The sequence below is a fragment of the Petaurus breviceps genome, unplaced genomic scaffold (genome assembly GCF_028583685.1).
Source record: "Petaurus breviceps papuanus isolate PSGF00001 unplaced genomic scaffold, PetGlider_PUasm1.0 490, whole genome shotgun sequence".
Classification (NCBI taxonomy): domain Eukaryota; kingdom Metazoa; phylum Chordata; class Mammalia; order Diprotodontia; family Petauridae; genus Petaurus; species Petaurus breviceps.
The window spans coordinates 24,914,155-24,938,503 of record NW_027186352.1 but is presented as its reverse complement, the minus strand read 5'-3'; the positions used below and the strand labels follow the sequence as shown (position 1 = coordinate 24,938,503).

General features: G+C 43.1%; 1 protein-coding gene across 4 annotated transcripts in view; it reads right to left on the bottom strand.

Moving 5' to 3' along the window:
* Nucleotides 1-24,349, bottom strand: part of ARID5B (AT-rich interaction domain 5B) — a 213,128-nt gene that overhangs the window by 7,679 nt on the left and 181,100 nt on the right. For all 4 annotated transcript variants that reach the window (XM_069101850.1, XM_069101849.1, XM_069101851.1 and 1 more), the window contains 2 exons: nt 18,527-18,624; nt 1,920-2,118 (listed from right to left, as the gene is read on the bottom strand). In XM_069101850.1, coding sequence (XP_068957951.1) covers nt 1,920-2,118; nt 18,527-18,624 — 297 coding nt within the window. The remainder of the gene's footprint in view (nt 1-1,919; nt 2,119-18,526; nt 18,625-24,349) is intronic.

Genomic DNA, 24,349 nt, shown 5'->3' with positions numbered 1-24,349 from the left:
AGTATCACATTCTTCCAAATTCTCTGATAACATCAGCCAGGATTCCTTGCACATAAAAACACTAGACCCTTGAGCTTACATATTACATGAAAATGGCAGAAAAATGTGTGAGTCAAGGGGGGAAAAGGGTGATTCACATTTATTATTTTGCCCTTTCATCTGCTGAAGCTACAAAATGAAGGCTTAGTTGTTGGGGAGCAGCAGAATGACATGATGATTTCTGGCAAAACTCAAGAATCCTTGAGAATCCTGGAAAGGAGTTAAGACCTTACCCTAGTTAACTCAAGGGCATTTTTTCCCTAGCATCCAATATGGGCATACATATCCCTTAATTAGCATAAACCTGGCAATTCAAGTGAATGAGAAGCAATGAATCTGAGAGGAAGACCTGCCATCCCCAATTTTTCTACGATAATCTGATTCAGTACTGGAAGTAATCAAAATCTTCCAAAAGCCCCAAATGAGGCCAAATAGGAATAATGAAGTGACTTGTCCAAGGTCACACTGACAGGAAGTATCAAAGGTGAACTTAAGTCTCACTTCTGAGTTAGCGCTCCTGAATGTTGTCACCTTCAGACAAAAGTAATACCAGGTAAGTTTGGGCTTGCTTGCTATGTCAGTGGGTTGGCCAAGGAGATGAACTTAGACACTTCCTTGATTTTGATCATGTTATGTGGCCAATTCAGAGGAGTGTGCATGTGTGTGCATGCGTGTGTGTGTGTGTTTATATTACTGGGGCTTAAGATGTTTATAAAATGAAAAAAGCATTTTTCCCCTCCTGCTATCTATCTACATCATCTATTTCTATAAGACTCAGTTGGGCAGTTTAATTTTTAGTTGGGAGTGTTGGTTTTTTTTTTTAATTTTATTTTTTAAGAAGCTACAGTTTAATTAGAGCATCTCTTCTGGGTTCATTATAGACCTGATTTTTAGGGGTGTTTAATAAAAGCGCCAAAATTCCCTTGGGGTTGAATCCTAAAACATGTTGCTTTGAATGTGGTTCCTAAGTTGTTGGTAGTGTTGGTGTCTTAATAGGGAGTAAGGTTTTAAACAATTTATTCATGTTATAACAGATTTCAAAACCAGTCTCTATGTCTAGCTTCTGAGAGGGCCTCCATCAGAGGAGCTGTGGTTTACTGGTGGCTGGTGCTAATTTTAAAATGGTCACAAACTACCTATTCACAGAAAAGATAATAATGGTTTTTAAAAAGCCATTTCAAAACTACCCAATAAATAATGTGTATTGAAAATGATCTCAAATAGGCTGTCCACACAATGCATTTGGGCATCATGGTCAGATCATTAACACTGGGCAGAGATAGCTCAAAGTTACTTAGGCACCCAATGACTGAGATATACTCTTGATTAAAGTCTGACTTACCTCGTTTCAAACCTCAACTGATTTTAAAATTCTTTTCAAATTCTCTGAATGCTTGTTGTGCTGCCGAGATTTTTTTTCCCTGTGCTTTTTGGATGGGGGAAGGCAGGGCATTGGGGTTAAGTGACTTGCCCAAGGTCCTAGTGTTAAGTGTTTGAGGCTGGATTTGAACTCAGGTCCTCCTGACTCCAGGACTGGTTATGCATTCACTGTGCCACCTCCCCGAATACAACTCTGGGAGGTCATTTGCTAGCCCTCAGCAGAAGCCACACTGCCGCCAGACACCTGTTTTATTGCCTATCAGATCCCCCCCCCAAGGAAGAAGTGGGATCCCCCTTCCAAAGGAGGGACCGGGATGGGTGCTGATGAAAGCCCATCCCAATCAGAGCCCCCAAAAGAAGACCCGGCAGAACTTTTCAGCCCTTGAGCCAGCTACAAGAGGAGACCTTGTGGTCAAACATGTAAATTCCACCCTGAAGCCTTAAAAGCAGGATAATTCTCATTGTAACATTTCAGCACAGGAACCTGGCGGTTAACTAACCTCAGGTGTGTCCTGGGGCTTCGCGGCATTCTCTTTTTCTTTTTTGTTCTTTGGGTTTTCACTCTTGATGCGTTTGGTTCCAGACAGTTTTGTTTTGCTTTCACTCTCCTGGGAACTGTTATCCTGTTTTCGAGGTTTGACTGGAGGCAGGGGCTTGTCTTCCTCTCCTTTAATAAATCTTTCATATGGCAGTATTAATCTAAAGGATGAAAGAAGAAGTAATGATCAGCCCTTACAATTTCAGCCAAGAACACTGCATGGTGGGTGCTTCACTTTCTTATTTTTTTCATATATGCAACCTAATTACCAAGTCACAAAGAGAGATTAGAAGATCGCTGGAGACCATCTTCATTGTACAGATGAGAAAACTTGAGGCCAAAAGGAAGGTTTCCCAAGGTCCTATAGCAAGAACTGGGACCCAGGTCTATTTACTTCAAGTCTAGAGATTTTTCCATTAAAGACAACATTTCCCCATTGGCATAACTACAACTCTAGAAATTCCCTCTAAATTGGCATTAACCTGTCAGAATCAGAATCAACACTTAATATCTTAAACCACCTTCTATGCAGAGCATCACTCTCGACTTTTCTCTATAAAACTTTATGGTTCCAAAGCACTTTATACCCATTTGTGACGCACAACAACCGTGGGATCATTAATGCCATTTTCCAGGTGAGAAAACTGAGGTTCAGACAGTTAAGTGACCTATTCAAGGGCATATGACAATTAAGTGGCAGAATCCTAACACCTGGATTTGAACCTGGGTTCTAATGCCCCTTTTCTACTCTTTCTACTCTACCCAAATATACCAGGGAAAACATACTGTACTGAAAGCACAGATGAAAAATATGGTGTGTCCAGGGCAGTAACATTTCCAGAAACTAAAGACTTGGCATGAGTGGGGGGGGGGTCAACAGCTCCTTCCATGTTGGCTGTAGTTCAAGGACAGTTCCACCAAACAGCAGACACCTCATTGAGCATTTCCAAGGAGGAAAACTTTTTTATGGGGTCTCCAGAAGTAGGGAGGGAGGTTCCTGAGACTCCAGTTAGAATGAAATCATAAGGCAGCAAAGAGAAGAAAGGCAATGAGACCACAAAAATCAGAGGACTTAAAAATTCAAGAATTTTAATTATGTAACTTTCTTTAACAAAATCCATAAAATTGCTTAAAAAAAAGAGAAACATCAAACAGCTTTCATTTTAATCTGTTTTCCCTTTGCGACGTAGCTCTTGATCTGAATGGGAAAAATAGCTGATGTAATTAAAAGGGATGGATTGCATTACAATCTCAGTTTCAACTTCAGTGATTAAAGTTTTTATAATGCATTTGGTGTGATTAATGACTCACTGTGGGATTAATACAAGACTCAGCCTTAAAAATATGAACTTTAATACAACAAACATAATTTGTTTTAAATAAGACAAGTTGACTCAATGAAGAAAATGTACTCTACTTATAAACAACATAAATCTGTTCAAAGATTGGGAATCCTAATTATCTTTAATCTAAGACTCCCAGGCAGAAAACCCTTTGCCTGGGATGTTCATTTGTTACCCTACAATTGGTTTTTAACCATGCAATTTGGATCTCTACCCCTTGACTGTACCAATAGTTTTGGCTTGAAGAGTGAAGAAATGGAGTTGCCTGGGATCATAAAATTTCATTTTTAAATAAAATACTACATAAAATATGGCAAAATCAAATCCCAATTTATGCCATATTAGAAACAAAATTCATTAACTGAGCATGCTCTAACAAGGTATGTGCAAGGAGGCGTGAATAACACTTTCGAGCCCTAAATTTGGCAGTGGTCCAGCAAGAAAGCTAAGGAGAGCCCATGGGGAATATTCATCTTCAGATCCCATTACAAACTGAGTTTAAACATGTTACAGCTGCTAAAACTGGAAAGTACTCCCTCTATGCAGACTTACTGAAATAATATATAGCTGCCAAATACCTGCTTCCCACTGTAATATTACAGCTAATGTTTATATAATAAAAAGCATAACTAAGCAGAATAAGAGAGAAAAAAACCAATCTTGTTCATACTTGAATTTATTCTACTTCATTTGTGAAGTCCCCCCAAATTCCCCCAAACAGCTAATAATCTCACCTGGGCCCCACCAAGGGCCCCCTCACTTCACAGCAGTGGAAAGTTGGGGTTCACGTGAGGACGATATTTACATCTTTTCCCTCCATGTGTTAAATATTTAAAGTTGACTTTAATCAAAACACATTTTATTGCAATAATTGTTATCACAGAGATAGGATTGTTTGATTTTTGTTTGGTTGCCGTAGCAACTGGAGGTGCATTTGAAACGTACATGTTCCAATGGTAGCCATTACTCCATTCCCCACCATCTCCATCCCCAGGTGTCCTTATCTTCAAACGAGATGATGATCCCACGGACAGGAGTTCTATGAGAACCTTTCAGGGGTCTGGGGTGAAGGGAAGCAGCCAGGGGACCTCAATCACCACTGAAATTCCTTCTCTGGAGCCTTATGTAATATTCTCAGATGAAAGTCCTTTCTTAGCCCTTGGTCCTGAAACCACAGGCAAAAAGTGTACCATGGCTCATGAGATAGGGTGCTAATCAGTAGCCAGGGCTTAAATTTCCTCTTATATTATCTGGTGAGTTCAAGTAGGAGGACCACATTTTCATTTTCTGGTCCTTTTTCCCCCTTCTTTCTTTCCACTCAACTCAGCAGCTGGGCTGGCCAAGAACAGTGAAAACACATTTCACTTTGCTGGTCAAAGGCTTAGAGCCAGAAGCAGGAAATCTGGAATTAAATGTTTCTTGTATCTGGAAAGAAGCATGACTAAGGTGAAACTGAATCCAAACATAAGTGCTGCTTGTTCAAGGCTCGGAGGGCGTCCATGTGTTGGGTCTGCTGTGTGTGTGTGTGTGTGTGTGTGTTTGTGTGTGTGCATCTGAAGGATAGGGTCATGGGCTGGGCTGTTAGTCTCTTGAATATAGTAAGGAAGAAAATAAAGGAAAGAAGGAAGGGAGGAAACAAAAACAAAAAGAAGGAAGAAAAGAAGGGAAGAAAGGGAGGAGGGAAAGAAGGAACAGAAAAAGGAAGAAAGAAGGAAGAGAAGGAGGAAAAAGAAAGAAGTAGGGAGAAAAAGAATAAATAGAAACTAAGAAAGGGAGGAAAGAAGGAAGAAAAACCCAGAAAAGGAGAGGGATGTATATAAGGAGGAAGGGGGTGAGGGCAGCACAAGTGAAGGGAGCAGGATTACAGACAGCAGCTCAGGAGGGCAGGGCCACATCTCCCACCACAAACAATTACAGACAGCTTCATATGGTGATTTCCGTTTGGTGCAGTTTTCACTCAATGTTTTTTCAGTTATCCTCTGAAGGTACAGCACAATTACCCCACAGGATATGATCTTATCGTTTGATTATTAGAAGTTTTTACAGTCCCGAGCACTAAAACTACTACAGGCTTTTGAGCATTTGAACATTCAACGAACATGCGGTACCATTAAAACAGGTTAGCCAATTGAAGGTCAATATTGCCCAACACAGGAAGAATGCGGTTTGGATTATACAAATATTTTAGCAGAATGCAACATGCCTGAAACCAGCAGATGATTATTTTCAAATATTTGTAGTACAACAAAGATTTAATCAGTTTCTAAACAGTGCAGATAAAAGCAAAAATGTCCCCCTTCCCCCTACCCCAACCCCTGAAAATTCATTAATCTGGAGAAATCACTCATATGGGCTTGTGAGCTTTTAGGCCACAGTTGGGTTTCAGGTGGGTGGGGGTAGCAATGCATTCATTAGAAAAACCAGAGAGCATTTTCTCCCCTCCCTGATCTTCACCAGGTCTGCGGATTGGAAGCAGCGCAAATAAATGGACCTTTATTATTATCCAGATTTCAAATTCCAGATTAGCCAAATGCTTATTTATGATACCATTAATGGATCTCAAATAGGTAAGCTATCACGTACTGAAAAATAACATCTTTCCATAGGCGGATGAGAGCAGCATGAGGTTTTTTTCCCCTCTTTCCTCTTCCAGGAATAATACAAGAATAGCATTTTCCACCCCAAAGCAGAAACAGTAGGGGAGCCCTTTGCTATCACAAAGATTCTTATTAAATTCAGTCACTGTGACAGGCAAGACTTTTATTTTTTTTTAAATAAAGACAACTTAAAATCAACTCGAGTTAGATGAACAAATCAGTGACACGCTAACCCTGATTTATTGGGGTCTGGGCCAATAAATTAGAATCATATAGAAATTGCTGGTTTGAAAAGATTCCTGCTTTACTAAATCTCAAGTGAAATAATGGAGCTCAGTGTAACCTGAATTTTTAGATCTGCCTCATCTGATATTATGAAAAATTCAATGTATTTCTCTGCAGCACAAGTCAGAGGTCAGCAAATCTATTACAGTAATGTAAGTAATCTGGCTACCTGCCAACTCCCTTTATTTTTTTTTTAAACACGAAGGCAGATACTTTTATATTTACAAATTCTAAAATCCTCTGGGGATCTGTGTCTCTTTCTCAACAAAAACCAGAAACTTCACATTAGAGAAATGTATTTCCCAGCATATCACACATGTCTCTGTCATTAGCATTTCATTAAAAAAGAAAAGGTTCTTCATCTTTATTAGTCAACATTCCCTACTGCCCGCCACCCCTAACCCCCAACAGAATAATGTACAGACTAACCGCCGCTGTCTCCTGTCCTGATTAATGCCTGCATGGAATACTGAACTCAGAGGCCAAAACATTTAGCAAACAGTGCTGAAGAAGAGATGAGAATTCATCTATTTATAGAGATTTGAAAAATGGGGTACAGACGTGCATGGCCTGATTCAAAGTCAGGAGAAGAAAGAAAGACACAGACTAGGGAGATGCTCGGACCTCAAACTTACCAATAAGGGCTGAACGCTCCATGGGGTCAGCTAGACCAATGGGCAATACCAAATGTTTCTGTAAGTGATGCCACCCCCAGAAGCAAAATGGCTCTGAGGCAGGGGTGGGGGGAATATTTATTGGCCTGCTCAGGTTAAAAACTCTGGCACTCACTCTGTAGCTATTAAATTTTGTGCTCAACTGGTTATTTTTTTTTTTCAATGGCAACACAAAGAAAGACACGCTATACTGCTTCCACTGGGGCTCCAGACTTGATCTGATGTAAAATGGAGTCGTCACAATTCTTGGTAGAGATGCTAGTGTCTCGGCATTCAAGGGTTTGGCCAGACATTTTCCCTCTGGGCCAGAAATAGAAAATATAACTTCACTGTGAAGTGTGAAAAACAATCTCTCACCAAATATTCAGCCAAAGGAAGGTATATTTTTCCTTTTCCAGTTAAAAAATTACCAACCAAACAAACTATTCAGTCTTCCAAGGATTAGCAAAAGATTCCAATGCCATCCACACTTGTTCAACTCACAGGGCATCATCTTGCTAACAAACATGGCACTTTGCAGACACACACAAGTGCTCTGTAGATGCAGAGAGATATGGCCAAAAGAGGCTGTTTCTACACTGGGTGCAGAGCTGTGAAGACAATAGCAAATGTACTTCTTTGCGTCAGCTGTTGTAGATGCCAAACCCCACTCTGCAAAGACATGCGCTCCAGATAAGGATCTCAGCTCTGCAGAGTTCTGGGTAGAGCATCTCTCAAACAGTGGGCTTGATGTGTGGAATGAAGCAGCGGGAAGAAAGACAGTCAGCAGGTTCAGGGACGAGAGACGACTGAGAGCCGGTGAACACTCGCCACCATGGGCCAGAACCACAAGCTGCCAGAGGCTGTCTGTCTGCATGGTTCAGCAATATGACAGGGAGAAGCTGAGAAGGCAGCCTTTGCTGATGACCTGAGGTTGGTGACGGATCCTGGGGAATTTACTTCATCTCCCTGGGCCTCAGTTTCCCCACATGTCAACCGAAGGGGTCAGACTCGAAGACCTGCGAGGCCCCTTCCAGACCTAACCCTGTGAGCTGTGATTCTTCCTCATAGATTATGAAAAAGATACGATGAATGAGGACTTTATATTCTCACACCCACCCACCCACCCACCCACGTACACACACCCATCCACTCACACTCATACACACATACACAAACACTCTCTCTCGCTCTCTCTTTATTTGTGATCAAATGGTGGTTCAGTCTCCTCCCTGCCTTCAATTAGATCATAAGTTCCTTGAGGTCAGCAATAATCTCACTTTTCATCTTCTATACCTAGTGCCTAGAACATGGCTAGCACACAGTAGACAATTAATAAAAGTTTGTTTTGTCTCATTGCACTTTTAAGTGTTTGAGGGGTGATATTAATAGTGAAATTAGACACTGGTATAGCGCTTTAGAGCTTTTAAAACAGGAAGAAAAGCTCTCAAGGCTTTTATTGCTTAAGACTGCATTAAGGATATCTTTTACCTACAAGAGGCCCCTGGAAAAAGCACATGGAGTCTGACGACTCAGCATCAAGCATCAGCTCAGCTATTCCTGCATGGCATTCCCGGGAAGATCCGCTCAACTGGCTAGGACTTTGTTGTCTCAAGTATAAAATAAGGTGGCTGGATATGATAACCTCCCGTGTTCCCTGTGTCTATAAAACCAATCGGTCAATACTCTCATGGGAGAATGGCACTCTCTCTCAGCACTGATGTTACTTGTAATGAGGACTGCTAGACTGGCTAGTGGTGTGGTACAGGGTTTGAAGTCACAGGACCACAATTTGAATTCTACCATTGCTAACTCAACACTTGAGAGACCCTGGGCAAGTCACTTTCATCTGCAGCCCTCAGTTTCTCCATCTGTAAAATGAGGGGAAGGGGGCAAACTAGATTACTGCTTAGGTGCCTTCCACTTCCTATAATAATCCTTACTAATTACTCCCCTATTATCCTCACGTCCCTATAATGCCTTGCAATTCTCCAAAACATTTATTCTTTTAACTAAAGTCCCAAATAACTTTTGTAAAAAACAGAATGTTCTGAGGGTCTGAATGAAAGAGCTAAGGATATGTTTTAATGGTAAACAATTACATTCTTCTGTCATCTGATACTTTCTTTTTTTTTTTTGGAAACATGCTTTCTGAATTTTCAATAGTTCCTTTGTTAAAGCATCTGTTATTCACATAATTGAAAAGATGTTTGTGCAGTGGCATGCTTGAGAGTACAGTTATTTAATCTTAATGATAAAGCCCCGAGGACAGAAAATCATAAGTAGAAACTTCTTGTTATTTATCAAAAAGAAAGGGACTAAGACACCTAATCTATTCTCGAATTTAAATGCATGCTTGATGAGAGATATCAATAAAACATGGGACCTGGAAAGTTTTCTTAAGTCCTGGAGTTGGCTTCAAGAGAGGGAAGACAAAAGTTCGCAGGCAAACACGAACAGTACAACAAAGTCCTTGACCCAAAGAGAGAGAGCTGTGCAAGTCTGAGGATCAGACAAAGAAGGACAGAAATTTTCAAAGTATGACACTCGGGCTTAGCTTGGGCCTAAGGGTGTTTTCTCACCCACCAGTATAAAGGAAAACCTTTTGTTAATTACCACTTGTGTTAAAGGCAAATCTAAAAAAAAAAAATCCTGAAATCAAGATTTTTATTGGCTGTTATTTATTTATTTTTAAAACCGGTTTTTCTTCTTCAGGGATGGGCTATTTGTTTTTGTTTTAAATAAAGGTTCTTGAAAGGTCCCATGTAATAGAAATTTATTTGAACTGGTGAAGAATACCAAGTAAGAAGAAGGATATTAAATTAGTTCCCCAAAGCCAGTGAGTAGAAAATCTTTATGAAAAAGAGACTACTCAGGTACCTTACCTTAGACCTGCTCAATGGAGAATCAAGCTTTACAAAGAGAAGATGGGAAAAGGGCAGAATAGGCCCCTTCTGGCTAACTCTCAGCACTAGCATTGAATTGCTTGAATTGGGGGCCCCCTAATAAGGGCGCAGTCTTTCTGTGGGCTTTGTGAGAAGGGAGAAGAAAGACCAGAAGATGGTAGAGCTACAGTTGAGGAAAGGAGAAGGGAGGCCAGGATATGATAAAAAGGGATAAGATGGGATGGGATGGGATGGGATGGGATGGAACGGGACAGGACGGGATAGGATCAGAGAGGAGAGGAGAAGATGAAGGGATAGAGGCTGGACCTGTGATTTCTTCATTGCAGAGAGCTTCCTGGGGGATCCAGTGCAGGCGGGCACCTTCTCTGCCACCTCAAGGTCTTAGGGAGCTAAATGCCCAGAGCACTGAGAGGAACAATGGTTTGCCTGGGCTGCATGGTCAGTGTGTGTCGACTGGAGCCCTGGCTCTGTGCCTAGCTTTCCATTCACGGTGCTCTAGCACCAATCTGCCTCGTGGCTGAATAACTCCAAACTGAAGAAGCTCAGAATTCTGGAATTAAATGGGACTTTAGAGACCACTCAGTGCCCCTCTCTCTACTAACCTTTTTACTAAGGGAAGAAAAGAATAAGCTTAGGAAGATGGGCATCCAATGAAATGCCATACACCAAGCGCTCTGCACATGAAAGCACTGTATGTGTATGCGAGGAGTTGGTTATTACTGCTTTTGTCGTTGCTGCTATTATGTGTCATTGTTATGTTCTATTCTATTATTATGACTAGACTAAGGTCACTCAGGCATCGAGGAGCAGGGCCATATTTCCTGGCTCTGAAGTCAATGTTCTTGCCCCTTTGTTGGGCCACCAGCCATGGAAAGAACGTGAGTGACAAGGGCCATCCGAGGGACCTTTAGTATGGAGTTTTTCTGAGGGGCACAGTCTTTGAAGATGCTCCCCCCTGAATACATACTTTCCTTCTCTCTTGGTGAATCAGATCCCTGCCCCACTTTCCCCTCTGCTACCTTTGTCAGGCAGCCATATTTTCAATCTCATCTGTGTTTCAATGATTCTTTCCCCTTTCCAGCACATTACAACTCACCAAAGACCAACCAAGATTTGAGTATTCTCTAAGGGCATCAAAGTTGAGCACGCTCATCACTGATCCTACCCCAAAGCTTACCTCATTCTTCCAAGCTGAATTCACATGTGACCCCTTCCATCAATGAATTCTTTCCTGCTGCTGTGGCTAGAAGAGATCTCTGCCTCATCCTGGGGACATCTCTACACTTTAGAGTCTAAGACAGGTCTTCTCCCTGGATCTCTCAGAGGCCTTGCCCAGAGCAGCTCAATACCTACTGATGGGCTGCTGACAGTATTCAAGAAAGAGAGAAAAAAGTTGATGGGATACCTGAAAAGGAGGGCGCTGGTGAAGGAAAACTGGACTCCAGGAGACAGCCCTTTTCCTCAACAAATGCCAAAGAGAAATACCTATAAAGAGCTAATTTGCTCTCTGGTTACATTATCACAGGTCTTAGGGATGGAAGAGGCCACAGAGGGCCTCTGTTCAAACACCAACAACAGAAATGAGGGACTAAGAAGGGACTTAGAAGCCATCGAGTCCAAAGCCCTTGTTGTACAAGCAATGAAACTGAGGCCCCATATGCATCAAAGGTAGTATTTGAACCATCCTGTGAAACTAAGGCCCAGGGAAGGGATGTAAAGTGGCCAAAGACACAGAGCAGAGCCAGAATTCAACCCGCCATCGCCTGACTCAACAACCAGCTTCCTCACGATAGCAGTGAGGCTGCCAGACCACAGGACATAAGCCTATCACTGCTCCTGGCTCTGCTCAGGGCAGCTCTTCGTACAGCGTCCAGTTCTGCCCACTCTATTTCAAGGCGTGCTGAGCCACTGCAGAAGGTCCACGGAAAGGATGGAGGAGGATGTCTGACCCGGAGAGGTGAGAGGACAGTGCCACGTAGACTTGCTCTGGGTTGTCCCAGACGGCTGGATCACAGTAGTGTGGCTGCAAGGGCAGTGGACTTGACTCAGGAGGTGTGAGCTTGAATGCTGCCAATGAGAATTCCTATGTGCCTCCTGGGCAATCCACCTAAGTCTTTGACTTCAGCATTCCCGTCGGTCACACGGGGGTGGCAATCTCTCATCAGAGTTATGAGGAAAATGCTTTAGTGAATCTTGTGGTGGTATGTGAATATGAATTATTACTGTTAATGACAAGAACCCTAAGAGGTAGCTTTAAGGAGGAAGGCTGGAGGTCAGCATAAGGAAGGAATTTAGGAACAGAACTGGCCTGGCTGTCCTGGGAAGAAAGAGTCACTTGGAGGGAGGGAGGGAAGGAAGGAAGGAGAAAGGGAAAGAAGCTTTTGTGTCTGCTGCGTGTCAGGCCCTGCGCTAAGTGCTTTACAAATATTATCTCATTTGATCATCAGAGCAAGCCTGGAAGGTAGGCGCTATTATTGCCCCATTTTATATTTGAGGAAACTAAGGCAGGTTAAATGACTTATCTAGTGTTTGAGGCGTGGGTCTTTCTGACTCCAGGCCTCTATCCACCTCCAGACTCTATCCACTGGGACACCTAGCAGGGAAGGAATGGCCATCTGTTAAGGGTCCTAGAGATAAGAATCCTCATGGAGGGGGAGGCTAGATTAGACTGACTCCAAGCTCCCTTTCAACTCCAAAATTCCACGAATCAATGACCTTCTGATCTACCAACTTTCTAGCCTCTAGGGTGGCAGAAACGTACAAGAAGAGACCAGATTTCTATCTGAGTTGAGAAAGAACAGAGCCATAGATCATCTTGGTTTTCCTTGGCCCCTGTCCACATAATGTGCAAAGCTGCTTGGAATCTGGGGTATTTTTAGTATTGACACAGGGGCATATTTTTATCTTACTCAAAATATGTAGCCTGCCACGCCCTGCCAATCCATGTCAGAAGGCTGATCTAGCTGGATGCCGTTCAGTTGATGAACCCAAGGACACCTGGCCCAGGTACAGGCTGACCCCCTATATTCCTCATGGGGAGACTTTCCTGATTTCTTGGCATGGTGTTAGATCCATGGAACATTCAAGGAGGGGTCAGGGCTAGTTGGGAGCAGGTCATTTGGTGCAGCACAAACATGGAGCCATGGTTTCTCAGTTCAAATCCCAGTTCTGCCATTCATTAACTGTGTGACTAGAGAAGTCATTTCACCTTAGGGATAGGTTTTGAAGGTTTCTTCCAGCTTGAAATCTATGCTCCTATGTATTAAGTCTCCTTTACCTCCTCAGGTCTCCGTTTCCTCGTCTGTAAAACATGTGTCTTGCCCTCGATGACATCTGAGGTATCTTCCAGCTCTGGATCTATGCCCCTATGAACTTGGGCCATCCACCAGGAGGAGGCCCCATCCCCACTCTCCCCCTCTCACCCCCAAAGACATTTGTTTATGATTGTGAGTTTCTGGATGCTCGGAGAAGCACCTTCTAAGGAACGTTTGTCTTGAAGCTTTTTCAAATCCCTAATAACAACTTCATGCGCTCCACAGAAGGGAACCGTGTGATTTATTCAGAGAAACTAAAACCAGTGATCTGGCATTCTGTGAGAAGGTTTTCTTCTTTCTTTTTTTTTTTAAAGAAGAAAAGAAACCCTCATGTGAAAGCACGCTGCATTACCATCCTAAAAAACAAGCGAAGAGAGTCTTACGCCCAAAAGAAGCCATGGTCCATTTGCTCTGCTATTGAGAGAAGAAAGGAAACAGGATCCCAGAGCCAAACAGAGAGCTGGGTGGCAGCCCACGGAGGACAAAACAGCGGCAAAAATTCAGCAGAGAATAAGGGTATTCCTTTCCACTAAGACCCAATGCAGTTCTGAGTCTGAATCTTGAGCGAGAGACGTCTAAAATGATTATGTGCGGGGCTGTTGGTTGACTCGGTGGATAGAGCACCGGGCCTGGAGGTAGGAATACCTGAGCGCACCGGGCCTGGAGGTAGGAATACCTGAGCGCAAATATAGCCTCAGACACACTGTGTGACCCCAGGCAATTCAAACCTCAGGTTCCACATCTGCAAAATAGGGACAATAATAGAATCTCCATCTGAGGGTCACTGGGAGGATCCCATGAGAGAACTGTAAGGTGGTGGGTGTAGTGCCCAGCAGCATACAGGAAGCACTAGGTAAATATTAACTATTACTGTTATTATTATTATGCTTCAGAAGCTCTGCTGAGTTTGAATCGTCAACATAGCAACAGTCTTGCGATGGGAAAACATGAATGCTTTTTATATTGGTAATCATCTGTAACATGAGCAATTAAATACAGTATTAATGGACTATAGCCAAGAACCTGGTGCTAATATTAAAAACTGACAGAGATGAATAGGTTTGGAAGGAAAACTAGGCTGACAAAGGCATTTTTATGAAGTGCTTGGACCCATTTGATTTAAACCAATCAGAGGCAGGTTTGGGCCAGTCAGACCCTCAGCAACAACAATGCGTTCATTGGCATGGTGGCGATTCCTGCTATGCCTTAAATAAAAACACCCATTGATTCTAGTCAATAACTTGTGCTTTCATTACTATGCTCATTAGTAACCCAAAGTAGCCCAACTCATACTCTCTACAAATAACACTGACTGAGATATTTGCTACTTTTCCCCCCTGATTGTAAAACAAAAGCATTTACTGGAACATGAAACACATGACCTGAAAAATGAATCAGAAGGGAATGTACAGTAAATCACTCTTCTTTGTCCTCTTCCTGAAAAGAAAAGTAAATGTTGGGTAAAAATAAAAGCCAGTTACTACTGTCATGGCAGAAAACGTGAGAAAAAGTAGCATCTGTCTACAGCCAAAGGAACTGAGGAGACAGTTCTAAGTTCCCAAAGGGAGGGAAAACAGATGATCACCCAGGAGGAATTTCTGATCCTCTTTATTTCTCCAAATCATTTGGAATGCTGAAGTCCTTTCACTGATTGAGGGAATTTTATATTATTTTTGTTACCACTGGATGTGCCTATCCTGAATACATGATTTTGAAGTTAATCTCCAGTCACAGTGGACAGTACAATAGGCTTAGAGTCTGGGATATATAAGTTCAAATTAATATTTATTAAGCACCTACTACATGCAAGTCAGCTGGGATAGAGAGAGGTGAGAAACAAAACAGTCAGTCCCTGTTCGAAGGAAGCTTTCATGTTAGTAAGTCCCAGGGGAGTCAATGGCTAACTTTCTGTGCGGGTTTAGACCCTGATTTTTAGCCCTTCTCCGTGAAAGTGATGTGTAAGGCAATCCTGCATCCCCAGTGAGGTAGTCAATTACCTATCACTCAGTCCCTCTGCAGCTTTTATCAAGTGAGTCTTTCATGAAATGACTAGACTTCCTCCTCTCCCAAACCGTTCCTTCATTCATAATCATTTCCTCAAAGTGCTTTGGCCATAAACTTCCTCACTAGGATTGCGCAATGAGACCTGAATGAAACGTGCTGGGGTGTCTGCCACTCGCAGGAGGGACACATCATTTGGAGTCATCTTCAAAGGCACCGATGTGCAAAACCGGGGTGGGGGGACCTCGGACCTCTCCTTCCATATGGTTACTACTCGGGTAACAAATCTGACTGCGTTCTGTACAGAAATGAAATTCGGTTTCCCAAACCATGTTCCTCAACACTTCCACCAGAGGGGCTTGAGGGTGTCACAGAGAACGTCAGAATGATGATCTCAGAGATGGTCTGAGAAGAGTCCAAGTGTCATGTTTTTGGGAATTTGCCCCCATAACAGACAAGAAGGGCATGTAGGGTCTTACAGAAGAGAACAGAAGCTTCTTGAAGGCAGGACTGAGGAATTTAGATGCTCAGACAGGAACACACAGTAATTGGATTCAATGCTATTCCCAGGCACTTATCTCAGGCCAGCCTCAGAACCATGGGAACAGAGAGAAGATGGCAGAGACAGTGCAGGCCAGCAGAAAGCATGCCGTCTGTGAAGTCAGGAGAGCATCCTGAGAGGCTGATACTCCAGGAGCCTGTTATCTCATCTATGAACTGTTTGTGAACATCCTGATTTAACATTCCTCTTAGGGTAGTCTCTGTAAACCTTAAAGGGCTGAAAATCATGATCATTTTTACGTGTGTGTGTATGTATGTATGTGTGTGTGTGTGTGAGTGAGTGTGTGTGTGTGTGTGTGTGTAACCAGACCTAACATTCAATGTCACAGGGACCTTCCACTGAGAAGACTTCCTCGAGCCTGGCTGACTGGCTCATTTAGGATTTTAAGTTAAAGAATGGTGCCTACAACTCAAAGGGTAAGTAACTTACCCAGGGACACACAGGCAGTATATATTCCTGGCAGGACTTGTACCTGGGTCTTCCCAGTACCCTCTATACTCTAGGTCACACTGCCTCTTATTAACGAGGATCAGTATCATGGGGAATGGGAGCTTTGATTTGTGTGCAAGATACAGAGTTGTCATTAAGAATTTTAAACGTCAATATTTAAGAGCTTATATGTTAAAAAAAAAAGGGAATATATCTCTAATAGAGTACAACATGTCACCAATTTAAAAAAAATAGACTTGGGGGAACTAAAAACATAAATTAAAAACACCTTTTCCTAGGACTCTCTCACAGGGATGCATTCATGGGGACAAAAGATGTTCACCAAGGGTTACAATTAAACCCAACTCCATTTGTAACTGCACCCAAAACATGGAAGGATAATAAACTTTGATGCTGTTTAGTCATTTCAGACATGTCTGACTCTCCATGACCTCATTCAAGGTTTTCCTGGTAGATATAGTAGAATGGTTTAACTATTTCCTTCTCCAGTGCATTTTACAGATGAGGAAATTGACTAAGTTAAGTGACTTGCCCAGGGTCACACAGCTAGTAAGTGTCTGAGGCCTGGTGCCCTATGCATTATGGTGCTTCCTAGCTAATAATACTGATAACAACAGTAATGTCATTTATATATGCTTTAACACTCACCAGTTGCTGAAATACATTACTGCAGTCTCTCAAGAACTCTATAAATTACAGGCATCACCACCCTCATTTTACAGAATGTGCACGTATTAAACACCTACTAATACACCCAAGAAGCTAAACAATTTGCCAAACCATGTAGCCAATAAAAGTCAGAGGCAAGATGGAAGTAGAGTCTTTCTGACTCTATGTTTTTTACTTCATCCACCATATTCTGCTACCTCCTCTCTCCAGAGATATCACATGGGTTTTAGGTATTTTTTAAGTGTCCAAACCAAAAGTGTGTCTCATGTGAATATAGAAAGAAGACAGGTCTAGGGTCAGAGGACCTAGCTTTGTAGTGTGGCAGGTCATGTCACACACACACACACACACACACACACACACACACACACACACACACCCTTGGTCCCTATGTCTTCACTGGCACGATGTGGGGGATCATTTAGAATACTTCTAATTTCCCCTCTGACTGTAAGATCTTACAGACAGTGTGATATCGCACAAAGGAAACACAGTGCAAATAAAACCCAACCAAATGAAGCCTCACTCTTTAACATCATCCTTTCCATTTCTCTAAATGGTGAGTCGGTGATTTGTTCACAGGGCAATCCTTGACACATCCCACAGTTTACATGTCTTTTTTTTTTTTGCCTTTTGGAGGGCAATTGGGGTTAAGCAACTTGCCCAAGGTCACACGGCTAGTTTTTTTGTGTGGGGGTGTTAAGTGTCTGAGGACGGAACCGAACTCAGGTCCTCCTGACTCCAGGGTTGGCACTTTACTCACTGCGCCACCTAGCCTCCCTTTACATGTCTTTCTTAAGTAAGCCCTGGGAAGGGCTTCTACTATGACACTCTGTGGTCAAAGCTAGTATGGCGACTGTTACATCTGAGAAGAACAATTAGCAAATGTATGAATGGGCCTGTTTCTCCTCCAAACAAACAAGTGAACTGTCTCCAATTCAGCTCACTTCATCTGCCCCAAGTCCAGGCCATCAGTGGCCATTCTCAGAGGAAGGGATGGCTAGATGTTACAAGTCCTGCATTTGGAAGCAGGATGCTGAGCTCAGTAGGTGCCTCCCTGTTGGATCACCTGTAATCATGGCAGAGTATGACCTGAACAAGCTACCATTTAGCTTTGGGAATCGAAGCATGAAGCAAGGACGAGTGGTGCCTGTTAACTGCTCTTCCTTGACATGAGTAAGCAAGGTGTTGCCCTGATGAAAAAGCAGCCACTAAATAGTGCACAGACTGTAGGCTATGCTGGTAAGGCTACATCTTGTTTGGGCTGTCACTGCCTCCATGACAGAGGATGAAGCTTGTAAAAACGGAACTGTAAAGAATGGATTTCATATGTCAAATACATCTTTGTAGATAAGAACATCAACTGAAGGAAGAAAAACCATGGAGATTTACAAGGGGTAAAGAAATGTTGACTTTCCAGACAGAGTGAGGGCAGTCTCTCCTTGGAGTATACCCATGGGGCCCTGGGAATAAAGCCCCAGAGCTATGTTTTTCTGAAACTGAAGGTCCCTTTATGATGACGAGGCCTGCACCGGGCAGGGGTGGGTAACAATGCCTGTGAAAGTAGGGCCCTACCCAATGGTTGCCACCACCACATAAACCCAAACCAAAGTGTCTTTTTTGAGCATCTGTAACCCTCAAAATCTAAGCTCAGATTTTCATCGCAGAGTGGTAGGTTAATTAAAGTAGCAGAGGGATGTTTTCCATATCTTTTAAAAAGCCCCTTGACCTCCTCTCCGAAGAAACATGCTTTTAATTAACCAAGGATTGAGAATAAGTGTTCTCTTACCTTTCATAATGTCTGCGTGTACACGTCGCTGCACTCGTGCTCCCCGGATTACCCCCCAATTCATCATAAATATGCTTCCATTGTCGGCGGGCTGTTATCTGCAAAAAACGGCAACAGCGAATTCAAACGGGCATCTTGAAAGATTCCACAGCATCTGAGCACACAGCCTCGAATGCATATGCGACAGTGCGAGAAGAGGAACGTGTTCTAGAAGCCCAAGAGCACAGAGTCTATGGAATGTACAATAAGCTCATGGCTTGGTACCCTAACCTGATATCCATCCCTTTTCTCGACTGAGAGGAAATGGAATTCGACTGCTGGTTCAACATCATGTCACTCCATTTAGTTTTCTAAAAGGCAGCCCTCCCCTCCCCTTCCCTACCCCTGATATCCTGACTCTGGCTCACCCCAATCAAGTTCTCCAACTCACAGACCTCACTCCATCATATCCCACGGTTAGCCATCGGAATGAAACTAGAGCTCGGCAAAATTATTGATTAGCTCATTAGTCAAATGGAATGCAGGAAATCAAACTGGCCATGGAATTCACAGCCATCCCAGGCTGCCCTTATATCCCAGCTCGCTATGTCCGCCAAAACAAAACTCAAGTCTGTAACTGTATATGTCACAAGCTGTTTATTTTTATTCACTTAGGTCAGCAAAAGAGTATATAGATCGAATGCTAACGAAATCTAAACATACTCCCCATGCTAATATGTGTGCTACGTGTTTTATTGGGCTGGGTGAATGAAAATAAACATCTTACGATATATTGAATCGCCTACCATACTCTTGTTTTCTTTTTCCTTTTCTGTAAAGAAATTAGGAATCTACAAAATAACAGATGGGAGATCTGGCAAAAGAATAATTTGGGGGAACCACGTCATTACTCTATCCTGGCAAGGCTGGTGGGTGTGTCTTTGAAACTAGGAAGAAAAAGGGCAAATGTCTATGCCCTATGTGAATGCTCCAAAGAAGAGCCTGCAGAAGACAGAACACCCGGGTGAGGGTTGAGAGGGTAGCCAAAGGGCCATTTCTGGGGGGGGGGGGGTTAACACAATCAGAGCCTGAGGCTCTGCTCAAAGCTACCCACAGAGCTGCCCCTGGAGTTCACTAAGGGGCCACAAGCAGCAATCAGAAAGAAAACAAATCTCACAACTTGCAATCTGGGCTCTGTAATTGTAATTTAAAGAGGAGGAGATGGGTGATTAAATATTATAGGGTAAATGGTGCCTTTCCTGCTTTACATAAAAAGAAACCCTTCATTTTCGTAAAACCTTCTCAACAAGCCAAAGTAAGGCCTTGAGACAATATGTTATTTAGCATTGTTCGATTCCCTGTGAAGTAGTCTTAAAACCCTTTGTTTGGCGAGTTCTTATTAGAAAGAACCACCTCTCACGTCTACCAGCAGGTAAAAGGGAAATGAAAATCCTCCTCTATTCACAGGATGGTTTAGATTCTAATAAATGGTTACAGGAACCTTTTCAGCAAGACTCAAAATACATATTTTGATAAGGATTTTATATTTAATGACAATCTTCCCCCAACCTGCTTAAAGGTACAATCATGAGCTAATTCCGTTCAAGAGGCCTGTTTTTCCTTCAGAGACTTTGTAGGTAAAAAAGGGAAGAAAGAATCGTCAAAATATGCCACTTCTGGGATGCACCACTGCTCCTGAGTCTCTCTGGACAGAGGGAAAACAGAGGCAGGTCTGATGCGTTCAACTCAACTATCTGAGGCCCACTGTTCCTATCTACTATACTGCCCATGACAACTTGGTTCATGTGGTCACTCAAGTGCCATCAATGAGAAAGTGCTTCCGGGATGAACGTTAGCTTCTTGGCTTTGGTGTTTCATCAAATGTTGAGGGGTTTGGCAAGTGTCTCATGGTTAGACTTCTTCAGATTCCCATGCCCTGTGTTTCCAGATGTCTTGCTGGTCCTTATACCACCATTACCCCGCCTCCCCCCCAATCCTAGGTCCATTAGACATGCCCTGGCTCTAAATGACCTCCCTCTCAATACCAGTCACTAAAGAGTTCCAATTATGACTGGGTTAAGAGGTAAAAACTAACCGGGTCTTCTTCCCCCATGGTGGGCCCTACTGTTAAACACACTTGTGATACTGAAAAGACATGATGTCTTTTAGAATAAGCAATGAATTATCAAAGGAGAGGAATTCTGCTCACACTGGGATTGAAACTGAGTCAGCTGGGAGTGTGGAGGGCACAGCTCTGCACTAATAAGCCCCGTCCACACTTGTTAGAGTTGGTTTTGTTAGCACCCACTAGTAGGAACTGTGTTTCTCCACAGCTCTTGCTAATACTTCTGTCATCATCAATGAAGACAGAATCTTAGCCAAGGTTATCTCTGTTTTGACTGTATTTTAAAGTCATAGCTCTGAAGGGCTACATCCCTCGATGGGTTGAGGTTTTAAGACAAAATGCTTTTCCTCTTTACATTGGAAAAAAGTATGAAATGTGCTCTTACTGACTACAATAGGCTTTGAAAGCCTCTTTGCTGTATTTCCCCAGCCTCACTCTCACTTAACTTTTCATTTAAATACTGAGCATGGGTCCTAAAATAAGAAATCTCAAAAGTCCACCCAATGTAGGGTATCTAAGATGTCTCTGAGACTGACAAAAGGCAAAGTAACGATGCTTGCTTTGTCCCAGTCTCTACGGGGAGGAGGCACCCGCGGCAATCACCCAAAGGGAAAACATCCCTTCATATGATTACGATTGAGCCTGGCCCTGTGATTTCAGTGATAGAAGACACTCCCGGATGATGGAAGCTGTTCCTCCTATGCTTGTCAGTATCTTTGCCACTTCTAGTCCTGGAGAGAGTTACCTGGGGCACAGAGAAGATGTGTTAGCCAGGATCTATCAGAGGTGGGGTTGAGCCCCAGGACTCCCAGTCTCTGAGATCAGCTCTCTAGCCAAGAATGATTCCATCTCTATTAACTGACAGCATGAAGACTTAAACCTATCTCTCTCATATTTTTTTTGGCTAAGGTGCATGGTGTATGTCCAGTCTAGGGTTGCCTGTTAGCACTTGCATTCATCCGTAAAGCTCTACTTGGCACATACAGTGCCTGTCTAAGTAGCAAAGACAGTTCCTGCTCAAGTAGCCTCCAGGATGAGGGATCGTTTAGGTGGTGACTGCACAGTGACAGGATCCCAGGACCAGAGATCTCTAGCTGGGCAGGAACTTTGAGATCTTCCTAGCAATTGTTCTAGGTCATCTCCACCGAACCTGGGTTACCCTTGTCTTCCCCATCCACTTGGCTGTCTGCTTTTCTCCCATGACTGGACTTTCTGAGGTTCTACTCTAAGAATTCCAGTGGAAGAAGGTTCAATTCCTACAAAATCCCTCTCACAAAATATGTTCTCTCCTCATGCTCCCAGCATCTCTAGCTTCTTCAGATCCTTAGTAGCTGCATAATTCACCTGTGTGAGCTTGGTACTAATCAAAGCAAACAATATTGGAAAAATATCGCTCATGAGAACACATAGAGAAAATACTTGCCTTTCCCTATGTCCTAGGGCCCTGGTCATCAAGTGCAGCCCCCAAATTTGAATGGTTGGAGTATTTTAACTTTAAGAGATATTCGAATGTCACAGGGACTACCCTTAATAGAGGCTCAGCCCAAAAGACAATCTATCCATCATCTTCATGAGGTCTTCCTAATAAAGCTGAGCCTGGGCTTTCAAAGTCAGTTATAATATCCCTGAAGGTAAAGATCCCGTAATCAAGACTAATTCCAATGCCTTATCTAGGCGTGGAGATTGACCCTGGATCCCCAAAGGCTATGCCAATGGTAAACAAACCCTGGCAATGCCTAATACCCCAGGAAGTTCTTGACTATGGGCTCAGAGATGGACACTGCTAACTGAGAACCTAGACCAGCTAAGTTTGGAGAGATTCATCATCAGTAGGTTGGCCACCATTCTGGGGGGCAATAGTGCTAGAGTAGGTCCTAAATCATAGATTCAGAGCTGAAAGGGACTTTAAGGGTCATTTAATTCAATCTCTTTATTTTAAAGAGAAGAAAACTGAGGTCCAGAGAGCTAATAATACTAAGCTAACATTTATATAGTGCTTTAAAGTTGGCAAATATCTCATTTGATGCTCCCAAACAACCATTATTCCCATTTCACAGATGGGGAAGTGGAGTCTGAGAGCAGTGAAGTGATTTGCCCAGGGTCTACCAGAGTGCACCTGGCAGAAGTGGGCATGATCCAGATCCTCTGACTCCAAATCCACCAGGCTGTCTTCTCATGTCATGGCACTGTCTACCAAGTGGTGGGAAGGTTCCGGTCTCTGCCAGTGCAGGAACCACCCTCACCAATTAACTCAAGGGTCTTAAAAATAATAAGAGGAAGATTTTGAGATCAAATGGCCATGATCTGCTGGGACCTTGGGGCTGCTAGCACCCCAGTGGCCAAGGCAGGACCAAGGCCCATCTGCTCTCAGGTCCACCCTAGCTCATTCTGTGAATATTTCTTCTGCAGGATGCCTGAGGGCTAGCTGAACTCAAGGAATATGCCTTTTTTTCCTGGTAGCACTCCAGGAACTCAAGTTCCTCCAAATTACATGACATCATCCTTGGCCCAGCTAGTTTCAAATTAAGCAAGAAGCTTTGTCTGCCTAGAGAACTGAGGTCAGATTCGAAGGATGTCATAAGAATGATGTCAAACTCTGCCTAACCCACACACTGTGAAGATAACAGGCATTTGCCAAAATGAAAAAGAAAAAAAATAGTGGCTTTGTCACTTGGGGGAGGGAAGAGGGGAAGCAATTAATCGACAGGCTTAGCAAGTCCTGTTGTGGTTTATCATCCCAAGCCCCCAGAAGAGGGATTCATGAACACTTTTTTGTTCTCCCTGTGATCTTCTCCCTCGCTCTTGGCTGTCCTTGGCCACAGAAGGAGCAAGCCAACAGGCAATGCCTCTCAGACCAATACAAGTGTCATGAACCTTGGAAAGAACCTATCAGCTCGAAGACCCTCAGCTCTCTGTGGGGATCACCCACCTGCCATCTGTCTAGCCAAAGTGGGTGGGGAGAGGGGTGGCCCATCAGAGCCTATGTCTGGAAGGGAAAGCTGGGAGTGACAAAACCGCCATAGGCTTGTCACTATACATCAACAAGGGCTCCAGCAAAGGCTTTTGCAGAAAATCAAATCCATCCCAGCAGACTAACAGGCTCTAAACATTGGGATCTACAGACACCACATCCATTTCCGTATCTGCCGGCTGGCCAAGAGAAGAGAGAGCGCTACGTCTGACATACCACAGAGACCTGAAGAACAAATTCTGTCCTGTCTTCTTTTTTTTTTAATTTGTCATACAATTCGAGGGCTGCAAAGGGCTGAGACTGAAGGCTCCCACAATCTGAAACAGCATCCAGAAGTTTTGAAATAGCTTACAACCACAAACAAAAACAAGCCAATTAAAAGAGTCTATTCCGTAACCACCATGGATTCCAGGGAGATGTCTCTATCTTACCATGAGTCAGAAGCTGAAGGGATAAAACTTTTAAAAAGTTTTACATGTGTTTTACATGGATGACTACTGCCATCTATGAACTCTCATCTCAATTCTCTTGTCTCCGTGGAAGCACACTTGTTTTCTCAACAAAAAGAGTATGGTGGTGCAATGGCTAAGAACATGGGTCTGGGTCTGAATGCCATCTCTATCAGGGAACCCACTAAAAATGGAGGAATCTTTTGGTCTCTCTGGGTCTCAGTGCATCCATTGTGAATAATGAAAATGGCCTAGGTTAAGTGTTTTTAAGTGTGTGTGTGTGTGTGTGTGTGTGTGTG